Source organism: Micropterus dolomieu, linkage group LG14 (genome assembly GCF_021292245.1).
Source record: "Micropterus dolomieu isolate WLL.071019.BEF.003 ecotype Adirondacks linkage group LG14, ASM2129224v1, whole genome shotgun sequence".
NCBI lineage: Eukaryota > Metazoa > Chordata > Actinopteri > Centrarchiformes > Centrarchidae > Micropterus > Micropterus dolomieu.
In genome coordinates, this window is record NC_060163.1 from 1,773,807 (window position 1) to 1,789,903 (window position 16,097).

The following is a 16,097-nucleotide window of genomic DNA, read 5'->3' on the forward strand; positions in this document are numbered from 1 at the left end:
TTGTAGTGCTGTTTTCACCCAGTAGAGCCTACCATAGATCCCCATTTCATGCTCCAGACTGGATTCCAGCTCGTTGTGAGCATAAAAAGGATGATAGTAGTTTATTCTCATGCTGCAGACGTGCTACAACAATGGATTCATGCTCAAATATAAATCATTTATTCCAACCAAATCTCGGCACTGAAAAGCAGGAAATCAATCTGCATTGATCTAAGAATGAATGTGTGTGGTTCTTACAGTATCCGCGGTCTACAGCTGCTTTATATGGAATGAAAAGCTTCCCCTGCAGTACATGAAATCCCTGAAGCACCTGAAGGCAGCAGGACTGATATGTTGATAAATCCGTAGCCTCTGAGAAGTGCAGCGCCAGAGCGCAGTGCCATTCAGTGTTTACCATCATCACATCACCTGAAAAGACACCAGGCTGCTACAGTATGGGGTAGGACTGAAAGGGGGACTGAGTATACAGGGCCCTCATGTTTATTACAGTAACTGTAATAAACAAAGTTACTGTAATAATATTACTTTTCTCAGTAACTATTAGTGTTACTAATTACTTTTCTAAAAAAGTAATATTATTACAGTTACTAAAGCAAGCAACGCTGCGTTGCTCGTTACTGAACGCACCATCCTTGATGTGAATCCAGGACTGTGCAGCAGCTCAGCGGCACCTGACCTTCTGTTGTTCAAGTCTGCTGATAGCCAAAAACTAAAGGAAGAAAGGAGAACGAGGGAGAGAGGCGTTCTTTCCACAGCTGTAAGTAGCTTCTGCCATTATTGTGTCACAGTCTAAGATGCAAAGAACATTGTCGTCTATTGTAAACTCTGTGCGACCAGCAAAAAGCTTTCAGCCGCGAACATTTCTACATCTGATTTAATGAAGCATCTGCTGAAATAGCACAGCAACGTGAAACTTACAGAAAAAAACTCTGGCAGCAACTGACACTTATGCTGGACTCGTCAGGAGAGAGTGGCGTTAATGTAACGTTTTGTAACTGCTCTTATAAACAAGCTACATGTGAAGAACAGCTGTTTAAAAGTCAGGATTTACTTGCTTTATTTTTTTTATTTCAGCCGGTGCCGTTAAGAAACGTTAGGCTATATGCTTTGTAAAAAACACACTCCTTGCTGCTGTTATGAATATGATATTAGTTAAAACGTCGCGAGAGGCTGCTTTGTTTGGGGGTGAAGGGGGTGGAAGTGAAAGCAGTGTTTCCCATAATTAGCCTATAATTTGGATAATTATCAACACTGACCTCCACACGTTGATTTTCCAAAATTCTTTTACTAGGCGCATTTAAAATCATATTTGATTGAGGAGCTTTATTGAGGAGCATATATTCCCAGCACCACCTCCTCTCGATTGCTCGCTCCCTCTTTCTCTCTCTCTCTCATGCACAACCTCCCCTTTATTCTGTGGGAAACACTGGAAAGTAATGTAGTAACATAACTAGTTACTTTTATCACCCAGTAATAAGTAAAGTAATAATATTACTGTTTTAAGGAGTAATAAGTAACTAGTAATATATTACAATTTCTGAGTGAGGGGCCCATAGAGAATGCTTATGTACAGGGTCCAGATTTTTGTGCTACGCCCCTGACAGTACAACTATTCAGAGCTCTACCCACATCAGTCTGGTGATACAGTTTTAAATCTTTTTTATGAAGGAGACGTCTGGTTTTCAGGGCTCATCATATAGCCTCTTTTCCAACTTGCATCAAGGGATTAAGTGTCAGGTGTGGCAGCGCACCTGAATATTGTATCTTCACCCCACACCACCCCCTGCTTCTACACCGAACTAAGTAAACTAGCTTAGGTGGAGGACAGGTTAGGCAGTCAAGTAGGCGTCTGAGTTAGGCCCACTGGTGCGCATGAATATTGATATGTTCCACCCTCACACAGAGGCAGTGCGGATGCGGTGCCTCGGCTTCTGAGGGCCTGCTCTGTGTTTATTTTTCATACGGCGTAGCCCGGGGACAACCTCGCGTGTGCATGCACATGTGCGCCCGTCCCTCTGCTTGTCTCTGCTGACCCAAGTGTGAACCCGCTGAGAGAGATATCATTTTTATAACACACACACACACACACACACACACACACACGGGGCGGAGAGAGCAGGTTAAAGTCTTTTCTAGATTAGGAAGCGGCTCCCTCTGTAAGCAGACTGATAGAAACTGAGAGTCAAGCAGAGGGCAGCTTCTTTCCAGATGGGTGTTAGTCATTATTTCATCTCTCATAGTCAGCTCCTTGCCGCACTGATCAGATCATGAAGGCAAGAGGGAAGGATCGGGCTAATGGTTAGGATAATTACAGTCACGTGGGGAAATCTGTGAAAAGAAAATGTGCAAACAGTAGGGTGCATCCAAATCAAATTATAAAAGGTGAAATTGCGTGCAGGCAGCATATAGCCTACAATGAACTACAATTAAATAAAAAGTAGGGTTAACTTTGAATGGCATCAGTGAGACCCACGGGAAAGGGGATTAGGGAATTCTTCTGTTCTTTTCCATTTACTGAAGCAGTTGAAATGTGCTGCTTAAAAGCTTTTTGCTCTTGAATGCAGGCCGCCCTGCAGGCATGATTACAGATCCTACAAACGGGGCTTAAACCAAGGTAATGAGTGTGTAAACTAGCTGCCTTATTGGCAACAAAGGCGTCTCGGGACGCGCTTCCATTGTCTCTGAAGGAATCCTCACCTTTTCTCAGTGAAATCCGCGCGGATTGTCTGCGTGCAACAGGAGGTAGGGATTAAAGATGCGGCCCCTGGAACAAATGGTGAGGCAAGTCATCCAGTAGGCTACAGGCCGGGGGCGGGGCCGAACGACACCCACAATTAAAGATGAACTTTGAGTGAACTAATTTATCTGAGGGAGGAGAAGGTAACAGGCTGCCCGCAGTCCTGGCAGCCTATAAAAGCGCTGGATGAGCCGCCCTGAGACTCCGTAGCTGACAGAGCTTCACCTGAACTGCATCACTTCTCCAACCAGATACTGTTTGTCACAGAAGCCGCTGCAACATGGCTCTGAGCACACTGCTGGCCACCTTTCTGTGCACCATCGTGCTTCCGATTCTGTTGTTTCTGGTCACGCTGAAGCTCTGGGAGGTTTACATGATTCGAAGCAGAGACCGGAGCTGTCCCAGCCCGCTTCCCCCCGGATCCATGGGCTTACCTTTCATTGGAGAGACGCTGCAGCTCATCCTCCAGGTAAAAGCATGGCTGCGGAAACACTTCATGATTCATAATGTCCACACGTGGATAAGGATGTTCCAGAAAACTAGAAAATGTGATTAAAACTTTTTTTATGGCTTTTACCTGTTTTCATCTTGGTAAACAAATACCACTGATTTAAACTTTGTGCGCTTTCTTATGGCACCTATAGGGTTAAAGATGGTATTCAATTGAAGTAAATATGCAGTTTTAAGTTAAGTCTGCCATTATAATAGTGTGTAGTAGTAGGCCTACTGGTTAATTTCAAACATAGTAGCCTATCTATATATTGATTAGGATTGTAGTGGACTCTGTGTTATGCAGAGCTGTATCGGTGTTTGTTTATTTAGTAATGTTTTGCGTGTCTGTGTTTGTAGAGGAGAAAGTTTCTGCGGATGAAGCGGCAGAAGTACGGTTACATCTACCGCACACACCTCTTCGGGAACCCCACGGTGCGCGTCACTGGAGCGGATAATGTCAAGCAGATTCTGCTGGGGGAACACAGGCTCGTGTCCGTGCAGTGGCCCGCTTCTGTGCGCACCATCCTGGGCTCGGACACACTGTCTAACGTGCACGGAACCCAGCACAAGACCAAGAAAAAGGTAAGTTCGGATTTAAGTTGAAACCCTCTCAGTGGGATGGGAAAGAAGCTACTTTTGAGTAATTTGGTCAGTACATTTTAAAATCAATTACCTTTTATCTGTTATTGGCACATTAGATGCATGCCAGCCTATGGCACTGTAGTCTGCTTTAAGTAAACTTAGATTTGATGGCATATTTATCAGAAAAATAAAGAGCAAGAGTAAATCTTTCCTCTTGCTTGCTTGATCTTGCTTAGTCTGAATAAGGGAGCACAATAACTGACAAAAGGGTTCATTCATTAAATAATTAGTTTTATCAATACTGTGTCTGACAATTAGTTACTGAACAAATAAGAGGCCATAGTAATTTGTGATCACTGGATCCTAAAATCCAACCTCTCTTAAAACAAGTGAAAACACAAGGTACTGCAGTTACAGTATGTCAAACCTTCTCCAACAGAAATAAACTTTTAGGATTTTCTTTAGAGATCCTACAATCTAACTCCCCATCCCTCCTTCCCTTCTACAGGCCATCATGCGGGCCTTCTCCAGGGAGGCTCTGGAGCTGTACGTTCCCATCATCCAGGAGGAGATGCGGGCAGCAGTGAAGGAGTGGCTGGCTAAGGACTCCTGTGTTCTAGTCTACCCGGAGATGAAGCGGCTGATGTTCCGCATAGCCATGAGGATCCTGCTGGGCTTTGAGCCGGAGCAGATCAAAATTGACGAGCAGGAGCTTGTGGAAGCTTTTGAGGAAATGATCAAGAATCTGTTCTCTTTGCCCATTGATGTGCCTTTCAGCGGACTGTACAGGGTAAGAGAGAAACGCATACAGTAGTCATCACTTAGCCACTCTCCCCTTTTTTTAAGCTTTGAACATGTGCAATAAAATCTAGATTTTATACTGTAATTAAATGAATGAAAGCCAATGGGTGCCTGTAATGTATATTGTATTAAATGATCTAAAATGTTCAAAAACTCTGGTCCTTTAACTAAGAACAAGCACATTACGTGAGGCAAAGTGAAATGGTTGATGAAGTTATGTCTGCATGTACCCAGTGAGGGAAATGTCAGTAATTCATCTTCTTTTGTTGTGTCTCTGCTGCCCTTCATTCATTCTCTCCTCTGTCCATCCCTGCTCCTCCTGCGATCTTTCTTTCCTCCAGGGTCTGAAGGCAAGGAATTTCATCCACTCCAAGATAGAGGAGAACATCAGGAAGAAGGTGCAGGAGTCCAGCAAGGAGTCCAAACACAGAGATGCTCTGCAGCAGCTCATAGACAGCAGCAAGAAGAACGGGGAACCAATCAGCATGCAGGTAGAGACATGGTCAAATTTCATATGAAAAAACAAACAAAACATCTCAAGCGCCTCCTTATAGGCCATTACTTTGGTTAGAGCCCAAACTAATTCTGTATCTACCTTTGTGTTTCCAGGCCATTAAGGAGTCTGCCACAGAGCTGCTGTTTGGGGGCCATGAAACCACTGCCAGCACAACCACCTCTCTGATCATGTTCCTGGGCTTGAACCCTGAAGTTGTGGATAGACTGAGGCAGGAACTGATGGACAAGGTCATTACCACTGCACAACTTTAGTTCTTGTTGTTCTCTTAAGTTGTACTTGCAACACCTTTAGTGGCTGCTGCAATTTAGTTTTTATGCTGAACATTCAACATAACAGACAATCTGGTGAACTTTGAATTAATTTCATTCATGTGACCATTTTATAAAAGATTCATGCAATACACAATCATATTTAAGCATGAGCAGGAAACCTCGCTCTTGATCTTGCAAACAGTAGTTTACCTAAAAAGGTCTTAACTCAAAGTCTACTTATGCCTTTGTCCTGAGCTTTCAACCACATCTCATGTTCAGTTTGCTCAGTTGTCATGGAGAAAATGATCATTCTTTACTCAAGTGATGACATCTGAGCTATCTCCGTGACAACTGAACAAACTACATCTGCTGAGGAAGATGCAGTGGAAAAGCATGGGGGGAAAGCTAGGAAGTGTCACTATGAGTATCCTGCCGATATCTACTCTAATATAGTTACTCTATTGTGTATTTTAATATAGTAAGTATAGCCTATACTTGCCAAAGAGATCGTAATCCACATTGAAGTTTCACAGTAAATATATATGGTGTAAGATGTGTGTAAACCCTGATCAGGAGCTAGATTGTGAATCCAGGTCAGATGAACAGCCCTGATGTGCTTAGACCAATTAAAAACATTTTTTACCTAGTTTGTTGCTTTGGTGTGTGCTTTGAGTTACTGGATAACTAGGCTTGTCTGAACCTGGAAGGCCAGCAGACCTAACAAGCTAACCTACAGTACAAAAATGATGTATGGTTAGATTGTTTTCAGTTTGTAACACCACCCATTGTTCAACCATAGGAATGATTACAGTAAAACAAAATCAGTATCTTGAAATAAGTGTGCATGAAATAAACAACCTGCACTATCCCATTCGCCACCAACTATCATTACACTTTGATCACATCGTTTTTCGCTTCTCCTCACATGCCTGTTTGTCTGTCTTCAGGAAGAGCAGGGAATGGACCTCCAGAGTCTGAACATCGAGTCCTTGGAGCAGTTGAAATACACCAGCTGTGTCATTAAAGAGACTCTGAGGATCAACCCTCCTGTCCCTGGAGGCTTCAGAGTGGCCCTCAAGACCTTTGAACTCAATGTAAGTTAACAAAGACCTTTATGAACTAAATCTGCAATTGGGAGATTGTAGAGACAAACTGAGAACCTGTATGAAACTGTCTGGTTACTGATCATTTACTGTCCCCATATCAGGGTTACCAAATTCCCAAAGGCTGGAACGTCATCTACAGCATCTGTGACACCCATGATGTGGCAGAGATGTTCCCCAACAAGGAAGACTTCCAGCCGGAGCGCTTTATGACTAAACCCTCTGCCGACTCCTCCAGGTTCCAGTACATCCCATTTGGAGGGGGCTCCAGAATGTGTGTGGGTAAAGAGTTTGCTAAGGTCCTGTTGAAGATCTTCCTGGTGGAAGTGGTCACAAAGTGTAACTGGACTCTTTTAAATGGGCTACCCACCTTAAAAACAGGGCCTACTGTATATCCTGTGGACAATCTGCCAACCAAGTTTACCAGCTATGTACAAAACTGAATTGCAATGATGAGGGGTCATGTTTCCTTAAAGCAGCGTAGAGTGAATTGTGAGGTTTCCCCAAAACTCTTACAACATATGTTTACCTCCAAATCCATTGGGAAACTACGGTATAATCAAGGTACTTAGGGAGTTTTTGGAAACACTTAAGAAACGGATCAAAGGCCGGATTTACACGGGAAGAGAAAATGTTTGTAATTCTAATCTTTTGGGCTTGTCAATGTGGGTTTTTGGCATGACTTAAATTATACATATTGTAGATGAATTAATGTATTTTACATGTGATGTTATGTTAACATGTTGGCTTTGTATATACTGTATATGTATTTTTTTCTAAGATATGAACAAACTAAACGAGAGGCACTATACACAGAAATGGAACACATTTAATCAGCTCAGAGGTGTATCTATATCATAATGTACATATGAAATGTAGAGTCTGTTTATATAACTTTTGTATCTCACCCCAACTTATTTAAATGACTTGTATTCTATTGTATGAGCTTTTTATTTAATAAAATGTTTGCGGAGAGTCTTGTTGTTTTGTCCTTTGATTTAAATCAAAGGATTAAACTAACCTGTTGCAATATGTCACCCTTTTGAGAAATGCACTGATTTGCATTTTTTGTGAGAGTAAGGGGGGAAAAAAGAATAGATTTTTATTGTCATTGTGCTCAAAACAATGAAAATCTGTTATGCAGCTTTTTGGCAATTTGCGGCAATCAAGATAGAGATTAATTTAATGTCCAACATGTTGGTAATCTGGTATACTGGGCATTTTCCTGGTGGGCCGATGTGCTTAATGTTTTCTTGTTTGTTTTTTTTTATTGCTAACAACCGGCCCATAAAGTAGAGGAAGCAGCCTATTGGTTCATTTTCTATAATGACACTAGTGTCTCTTACTGAGCTGGCCACACCTATCCCCCTCTGTCCTCTGGTTTCTTGTGCCAGATGCCTTGGCTCAGTGCCAAAAATCTGCTGAGGAAGGAGTGTGTCATTGTCAAGATGGATAAGCAAACACAAAAGAAGGGGAGTACTGACAAGTTGCAGGCCACATAAAATGATGGCGCCATATGTGTACATACTTTGGTTGATCATCTATTTTTCTCTAAATAGGACCATAATTTAATGTACTGAAAAAGGTCTGAAACTAGTGATGGAGACCATAAACTCATTAGGAAACTGTTTACTGAGATAAACATCAAGTGAAGTAAATTAAGAATCAGGATAGAGGCAAATCGTATCCAGCCCTGTGTACATTTAACTCGCCGCAAACTTGTTTTTGGGTGCTGTCTCTGTTTTTGTTCAAGAGCTTTGAATGATAACAGCCTTTAAAACAGCTGCACGGCAGCCGCACCAAATCCACTGAAAAAGCACTTGTAAAGTTACTCACCTATCTGAAAGGCATCCGACAAGCCTGCACTGAGTAAAGTCTTTGACAATGTCCTCAGAAATCCAAAACTATCTGATTTGGGAGCTTTGTGACCCTCTCCTCTTGTTCTTTTATCTCCTGTCTCTTCTGAAACAACTTTTATGAGTGAATAGCATGACTGCTAGCTTGCAAGTGTGCTCTGCTAGTCTACTTGTCAGATTTTGCGTTTCACCCGATTCACATGATCAAATAGAAACTCAAGATTGGGCATTCATTTACATATTACCCAGCAATCATCGCTGCACTTGTCAGCTATGTGACACGAATACCAAAGAAAATAAGACTAAATTCATTCTGTTGAATCTGTGGAATCAATTTTTTTATATTTCACCGTATACGTTACAGCCTACTGCTTGCTGCAGACTTTTGTCTTGATTCTGCTTCATCGTGCAGCACAACAATGTTTTTCAATTTTATTTATTTAACACAAATTCATAGCAGTAGTGATCTCATTGCCCCTTTCACATAGAACAGGTCTGGACTGTACACTTAATAATAATATTTGCATAGACCCAACAATTGTCACCATGAGCAATGGGGAGCAATGCTAAATAGTTGCGTTTATAATTATCACTGTGACACTCTGCAACAATTTCTTTGACTTTTTTATCCTTTAGTTTGAATAAATAGGTTTACTGTAGTACCACTGAAATCATAACTTTAGAACTTTATCCCTCTCTCTCTTTCTCTCTGTTCCTCTCTCTGTCTACCCCCCCCTTCACCCCCAACCGGTCGAGGCAGATGGCCGCCCACCCTGAGCCATGGTTCTGCTCGAGGTTTCTGCCTCTTAAAGGAAGTTTTTCCTTGCCTCTGTCGCCTAGTGCTGCTCTTGGTGGGAACTGTTGGGCTTCTGTAAATATCATCACAGAGTACGGTCTAGACCTGCTCTTTTATGAAAAGCGCTGTGAGATAACTGTTGTTGTGATTTGGTGCTATATAAATAAAATTGAATTGAATTGAATTAGAACAGACAAATATAGAATAAAATGAAAACTTGAAGTTTTAATGAAGTTATTAATGCTCTGTGTGACTGTTTTGAAATGTTGAGATAAAGAGCAGCTGTCTATGGTTTATTTGAAAACAGCAGATAAAGTTTGTTGATGACAGGTAATGAATCTGTACTCTGTACACAAAAGGGGTGGGTGGTCCGTTATTCTTACAGAATCAATAAGTTGTGAGGAGAAAAGGAAAATAGGATAGAAATCTGGAATCCATAGAAGGAGGGAAAGCAAAGCGGTGGACTGATGACCCTGGCAGATGAGCAGACAGAGGGTGAAACAGAGGTCATACTGATCAGTTCAGTTTCAGGGCATGGAATTAGTATATACCTCCAGTGGAACAGTGGAAGTAGGCCAGTAGCATCAGAGATGAGATTCTTACAGGTGTACGTGTGAATCTGAGTGTTTAACTCGACTACTTTGTTTGAAGAATGAATGTGTAGGAGATAAGATGATGATGAAATAATCCATTAATAAAAGCATAAAGAAATATGGGGCTGCAATAGCTGCATCCCAAAGTGATCATCATTCAAAATATGAAAAGAGCTACAATGTAAAGTGCAGAAAATGTGGTTTCCATACAAAAATCCCAGCTTAAGCATGACTCTTTTACCTGTCTCTTGGTTTCTTATTTTTGGCTTGTGCTTCTCCGTTTTTCTGAATTTGGTCTTAACTGTAAATGGACAAGTTTTCTAGTGGTAGGATTCTGTGTGATGTGGCTCTGCTGCTCTTCTGATCCTCTCAACTGTCAGTCATTTCCTGCCAGGAACTGGGAAGTGTTTTAAAACAAAAACGTAGTAGTGAGAATGTAGCCTTTATGTCAAAGTCAAAAGGTTCAAACAGCTTACATTGTGGCCAGGCAGGCACAGATCAAATTCAGGAGAAGCAGTCAGAACAGGCAAACTAATCTGACAAGTTGTAGGCAACAATCAAAATCACAAAGTATGTAAAGGTCCAAGGGAAACAAAGAAAGTCCACTGGGAAAACAAACACTGGGACAATGGCATGAACGCTAGACACATTGTACAAAGACAAACGGGCACTGAGACAAAGCAACATATAGACTAAATAGACTGGTAAGGGGAGGATAACTAGATACTGGTGAAATTAGGGAAGGGCAGTCAATAAAAACTGGTTGGTAAACACACAAAGGCAGGAAGTAAAGTTACACAAAACACGTAAGAAAGGTCTCATTCAACATAAAACAGGATAACAAAACTAAAACCCAAAACAATGACAGTGAACAGCTTTACTAGCCAGAAGGTTGAATATCTCAGCAGTGAAGTGGAGTGCTACTGTCCAAATGATCATTTACCATTAAAGTTCTGTAGACACTTCCCAGAGTTCCTTATGGGATAGGACTGACGGTTTGTGGAAGTTTATTGACTGACAGTTACTGAAGCTGTGATTTAGATTCCCACTACTTTGTGTGAGAGAGAAACGTTCAGGTTACTGTGTACAGTCCTGGCCACACGTTTTGGTTTATGTCTCTGTACAGGCACAATGGCAACCACTAACCTCACTGTGACAAGTCTTCAGGAAACCGTACACAGTCCCTGCAACCAGCTGATGTTCACCATAAGGAATCTTCATGCATGCAGCTAAAATCATTTTTACATTGTGTTAATGAGTGCGCTGTTGGTGGGTGTTTTGCTGTTTACTTTGGACAGAGCCAGGCTAGCTGTTTCCCCCTTCTTCTAGTCTTTATGCTCAGCTACATTTACATTACATTTACATTTATTCATTTAGCTGACGCTTTTATCCAGCGACTTACAATTGCTACATGACAGAGGTCACACCCCTCTGGAGCAACGAGGGGTTAAGTGTCTTGCTCAGGGACACAATGGTGGATGGTTCACAGTGGGGGATTGAACCCAGGTATCTCACACCAAAGGCAAGCATCTTATCCATTGCGCCATCACCACCCCATTCTAGTCGCTAGAGCTGACTTTTTCATATAAATCCATGTGTAGCATTTTTGTCTTTAGCTTTCCCATAAGGTTGATTGCCATGTTAATGAAATAATCTGCTGAAAAACATTGAATGTGTGTACAAAAACTTACATAACCGTGGTTTCCAAAATAAGGTCAGTGGTAGGGGAGAAATCTGGTTACAGATCTGTATACGCAGATTGACAGTGACCACATTGCTACAATTCGTGCAGGGATGGACTGGAAATTAAAAATGCCCTGGACTTTTTGACTCAGACAGGCCCACCGAATCACATGAAGCATTTGCATTCTGTGTTTTTGTAACACTTTATAAAAGTCTTCACTTATGTTGGTAAATGAATGCCAGTGTTTCCGCAGGCTGAGGCAGCTTTACTGGCACATGTGCTTTGGCCTCTTTCACAAGTTGTTTCTCTTTCTGGTGCCCTTCTGATTTACACCCAGCCTCCCTCCACTCCACGTTGACGTATTAGCATTGTACTGTTGTCCCTGGCTGTTGTTTATTACTGTGCGACTTGAAATAATTGGATCCATAAATGCTGAACTCTTATACTTACTGTGAGTCTCTGTTGATAAGAGTTTTAGCTTAATGGCCAAATTGTAATAGTAAATTGTAGGTGACACCTTTATGTCCGGCCATCCTATCCCCGCTGGTGCAGCCCTTGAACGATGTGAATGAACTTTTCTGAACTTTGCCTCCTCTCCTAATTCTAAAGAGCGTCTCCTTCCCTCCATTGTTCACCATCACCCAGTGGAGACGAAACTTTGCACGGCCAAGGCCATTTTCTCTAAATTTGTGACCATTGTAGTGAATTTACAACACAGTGTTGAAAGAGGTTGGAAACTAGCTTGCTTTCAATTAGATCCTCAAGCCTGAACATGGTTCACAGTAAATCATTGTAATAGCTGGTGTAGTTATTAAGGGGAGCACTTTTAGCAACTACAGAAATAAAAGGAGAGAGAAGCCGAGAACAAAATCTGATCTGCTTTCCAAGTTTTTGTCTCTGTTTGGTTTCAATATTTTCAGTGCTCTGGGTTTTGTAAACTAAAGTGATTGCACCAAGGGTGCAAATGAGATCTCTATATATGCTTTAATTACAGATGTCTAACCTTTAAGAAAAAATGCCTGTGTACCATTTTACCCCAAGTACAAAGTGTATTTATTTATTTATTTTCTCTGTGCATTCACTACAGTGGCTCTAACTTAGTACAAAGTCTGTATTCCAGGGAAACTGCTAGAATACTGTACACTATAACAAATATGGAAAATAATTCTGGTTGTTGTTTTAGAAGTTGGTGTAAATGTTCTTGAGGTTAGTGTGCATTTACATCTCTTTTTCTTCTTGTCTTCTCTATTTTCTCTCTTTCACTCTACTGACAACAAAGTAAATCCTGATGGCTGAAAATATTATCGACTTTCTCTCCTCTGTATTTGATGCAGTCTTGCTATTTTTTTACCTATAATCTGTGATGTTAATATGATGGCTAGTCTATTCGATCAAAATCCTCAGTCTCCAAACTAAAGAGATACAGTAGGTTGCTAATGCCCTTTTCTGTTTATTTGCTACTGAAAAGCTGCTTAACTGACACAACAATAAAATGTAGTTTTATTTTTTCTACATTTATACTTAAAACAGGATGATTCACCTTCACTCCATTTTCCAAATAAAACCAGATAGATTCTTTTACATAATTTCAGTCATAGAATAGTTCAAAGCACTGGCTAAATGAATCACATACAAACAAACAAATGTTTTATTATAGATAAATAACCTCTATGTAAGAAAATTATTATTAGTGTTACTCACACTCATGTAAAAACACTGAATTGTTTTTTTCAACGACCTGTCAGAATATTACAAAATAGCATACTTCCCAGTCAGTAACTCTGTTGCATTGCAAATCAGCAACCCTGAAATCCATCCAGATATTATGTCAGAAGAAATATAATCTCATATTCTATTCATAAGAAGAAGAAAGAGCAAGAAATTCAAGAACTTTGAAACTCAAACATATGAACTCCAAACTTTCCCATTTTCCCACTGAACATACCCAACATGAAATACAGAAAATTAAGTTTCAGCTTGACAAAAAAGAAGGAAGGAGTTAGATGTTGCTTTGCGCTAAAAATATCATTAAATAATATATTGATACCTAAAATAATTGTATAAGTAGTAAAGCAATAGAAAAGCAAATTGGGCAAAAAAATTAAAAAGTTTTTCCCCTCTACCTTTTCCTTACAGTGGTTTGGTCCACTGCCTGCTTTCCCCCTTTACCTCACCTGTACACACAAATCTGGTGGGAGATAACAAAGTTTGAATCACTTCATTAGTTGTGGAACTCCAGTAAGCAGACTGGCAAGTCTATTTTATTCACTTCAAACATCGGGTTTAATACAGGTGAGTCATTACTAAATTAGTCAAGACAAAAGAGTTATACCGATGGATTTTTCCATGAGTCCACTATGTTAGAGATTATAACGTTATCTAGCTGGTGGGTGTGACTGGTGTTGCAGTTCCATAATGTAGGTGAATGGCAAGTGACAAGACAAAAAATGGTCAAAAGTGAAGCAAAGGCCAAAATATACTGGCTTTAAGTTCCTCACATGGGTCAAGCTTCAAAAACACAGAATCTTATATTTCCCACAATGCAACCAACTTTCATTACTTTCTCTGCCTGATAAACACCATGTGTTTTGATCTCCACACCTTTGTAATGTAGGCTTTTTGTTAAACATTTCATAGTCTCCATGCTTAAGTGAGGATCACTCTGATGACATCATCATGATATGTTTTCCCACTGACAAAGGGTCTCATAGGATGTGTTGTACTCCCCATAATAAGCAAACTGATCTTCACGTGTTAAATTTGGACACCCCCGTGGACAACCCGTGTATTTCATACATCTTTGCATGTCACATTTGCTGTGAATACACCACCAAGGAAATGTGTGCTTGCTGTTAGCACATGATGATAATGTAAGTATATAAAATATAACTAATATATAACTTGAAGAAATGAGTTAAAATATTGGTATGGTCCTTTAAACTTTATTAGACTACAAGACTGACAGCTGGTTGGTGTCACAACAACAGCTAGCCAAAGTTTGTATACTTTCTAAGAAACCCACAGGTCAGGTTTCACCACAGATATGAGAACAACCTAGATAGCAAGGGCTTGTTTTCCTGGTACTGTCAGCTGACCAGCGGTGCGTTGGCTCTTTGAACTGCATCTTTGTAGTGCATTTATCTAAATATCACTGTATAGAAATGCTAGATGTCCTAATAGGTTACGTTGTTGATCTGAATGTATTTAAGATGATGGATTTTCACACCAGGGGGCTTGAGGCAGTGACAGGTGCACCAGGTGTTTATTTCACAATGGCACACAGGCAGAAAACATGATTCTGTTCACCGATACTGTAACAACAGGAAAGCATAGGGTCCTGTTAGCAGAAGCCGTAGTCTTAGCATTGGCGTTGTGAACATGTTAGCATCGTGGATGTGTTTACTATACTGACGTAGGTATTTAGCTTAAAGGACGCTGTGACAAGAACAGTCTCACTGAACCGCTACCATGGCTTGTTTAACATTATGCTGCTACTTATATGTCTCGTTATGTTAGCAAATGGTTTAATTTGTACATGTTTAATTTGTACCAGGGTAGTTTCTTAAAGCAGTGTTAGTGGAACCCTTACCAAAAATTGATAGCTATTTTGTTTTTATCTGAAAATGGAAATTTCTATGAATTCCATGATGTGAGACAGAATTTGGGTTTTCATAGGATACTGGTGATGGTGCAGTGTTGTAAGCTGCTTTGTTAAAAAGCGTCAGCTAAATTAATAAATGTAATGTAATGTAAATGTAATATAGTTAACTGTTGTAAGGATATGTTGAATACTAGTTGAGAACTAAACTATCTTTCTGTCTTGGGAAAAAGGAAAACCTTTGCATGAGAGCATCATCTTGATCTATTCTATGTGTCTTAATGGTGCTGACATGGTTTGTACAGAGTAGGCTTAGACATTTACACCACATTGTTCTGATAACTCAGCAGAACAAAAGCAGTTCCCCTTCGATGGAACTCGAACTGCGTCGGTTACGACACTATGGGAACGCTTCTAGGCGAAGCAGGTCTGAATGTGAATGAAATCACTCCAATCCTATTGGCTTGTTGCTAGAACGGTAAGGTGTGACGGAATAACCGGAGGAGTATAAAGCACACCTGTACACACTCATCATTAGCTTTTTTCTATTCAGCAGGCGCTCTGTATGTTGTTTGAAGAAAGCTCCAGTCCTACGAGCAGTATGTCTTACCTGAAGAAGAAGTCTACCAGCATGTCCGGCAACCAGATGTACAGAAGGTGTGTTTTTTTCTTGCCCTCGGTACATCACGGATGGAGATTCTCATGAGATGTGTGTCTCATGTTTGGGGATGGAGCACGCCCGGGCAGCTCTCGAGGGGGCTGCCTGCACCCGTTGCGAAGCCCTTTCCGTGCGGGTACTGAGGTACAGCATGGCTCTCTTTTCCGAGGATGGCCGGATGTGTTTTCCCTGTGGTGTGGGCCCTGCGGGCGCTGAGGCGGCCCGGCGGCTTCACTCCTGGGGTTCACAGCGTGATCTGTCGGAGGATTTCGGGACGGCTGAGGCTTATTCCCGACCTTCATCCGCTGGCTCCGACGCTTCCTTTCCTCGTTCGGGAGCCCGTTCTCGGCTTCTCCCGCTCGCGGTTTTGGATCCGGAGACGCTGCAGCAATCCGACTCCGAGGAGGCGGACGTGCTCAGCGCAGTGGA

General features: G+C 41.2%; 2 protein-coding genes across 2 annotated transcripts in view; both read left to right on the top strand.

The window, feature by feature from the left end:
* bms1 (BMS1 ribosome biogenesis factor) overlaps window positions 1–16,097 on the top strand; it is a 654,080-nt gene that overhangs the window by 258,025 nt on the left and 379,958 nt on the right. The window lies entirely within an intron of this gene.
* On the top strand, window positions 2,868–7,458 carry LOC123983051 (cytochrome P450 26A1). The gene is made up of 7 exons (XM_046069168.1): window positions 2,868–3,206; window positions 3,587–3,811; window positions 4,320–4,601; window positions 4,954–5,103; window positions 5,222–5,356; window positions 6,328–6,474; window positions 6,588–7,458. Exons 1-7 carry the CDS (start codon window positions 3,018–3,020, stop codon window positions 6,924–6,926), a joined length of 1,467 nt encoding a protein of 488 aa, XP_045925124.1. The 5' UTR covers window positions 2,868–3,017; the 3' UTR covers window positions 6,927–7,458.

What these genes read in the sequence shown, in the direction of transcription:
- LOC123983051 (XM_046069168.1), top strand. Translation starts at nt 3,018, where the DNA reads ATGGCTCTGAGCACACTGCTGGCCACCTTTCTGTGCACCATCGTGCTT. An exon ending in AGCACAAGACCAAGAAAAAG is followed by an intron (nt 3,812 to 4,319) that starts GTAAGTTCGGAT and finishes TCCCTTCTACAG; the next exon opens with GCCATCATGCGGGCCTTCTC. An exon ending in GGGAACCAATCAGCATGCAG is followed by an intron (nt 5,104 to 5,221) that starts GTAGAGACATGG and finishes TTGTGTTTCCAG; the next exon opens with GCCATTAAGGAGTCTGCCAC.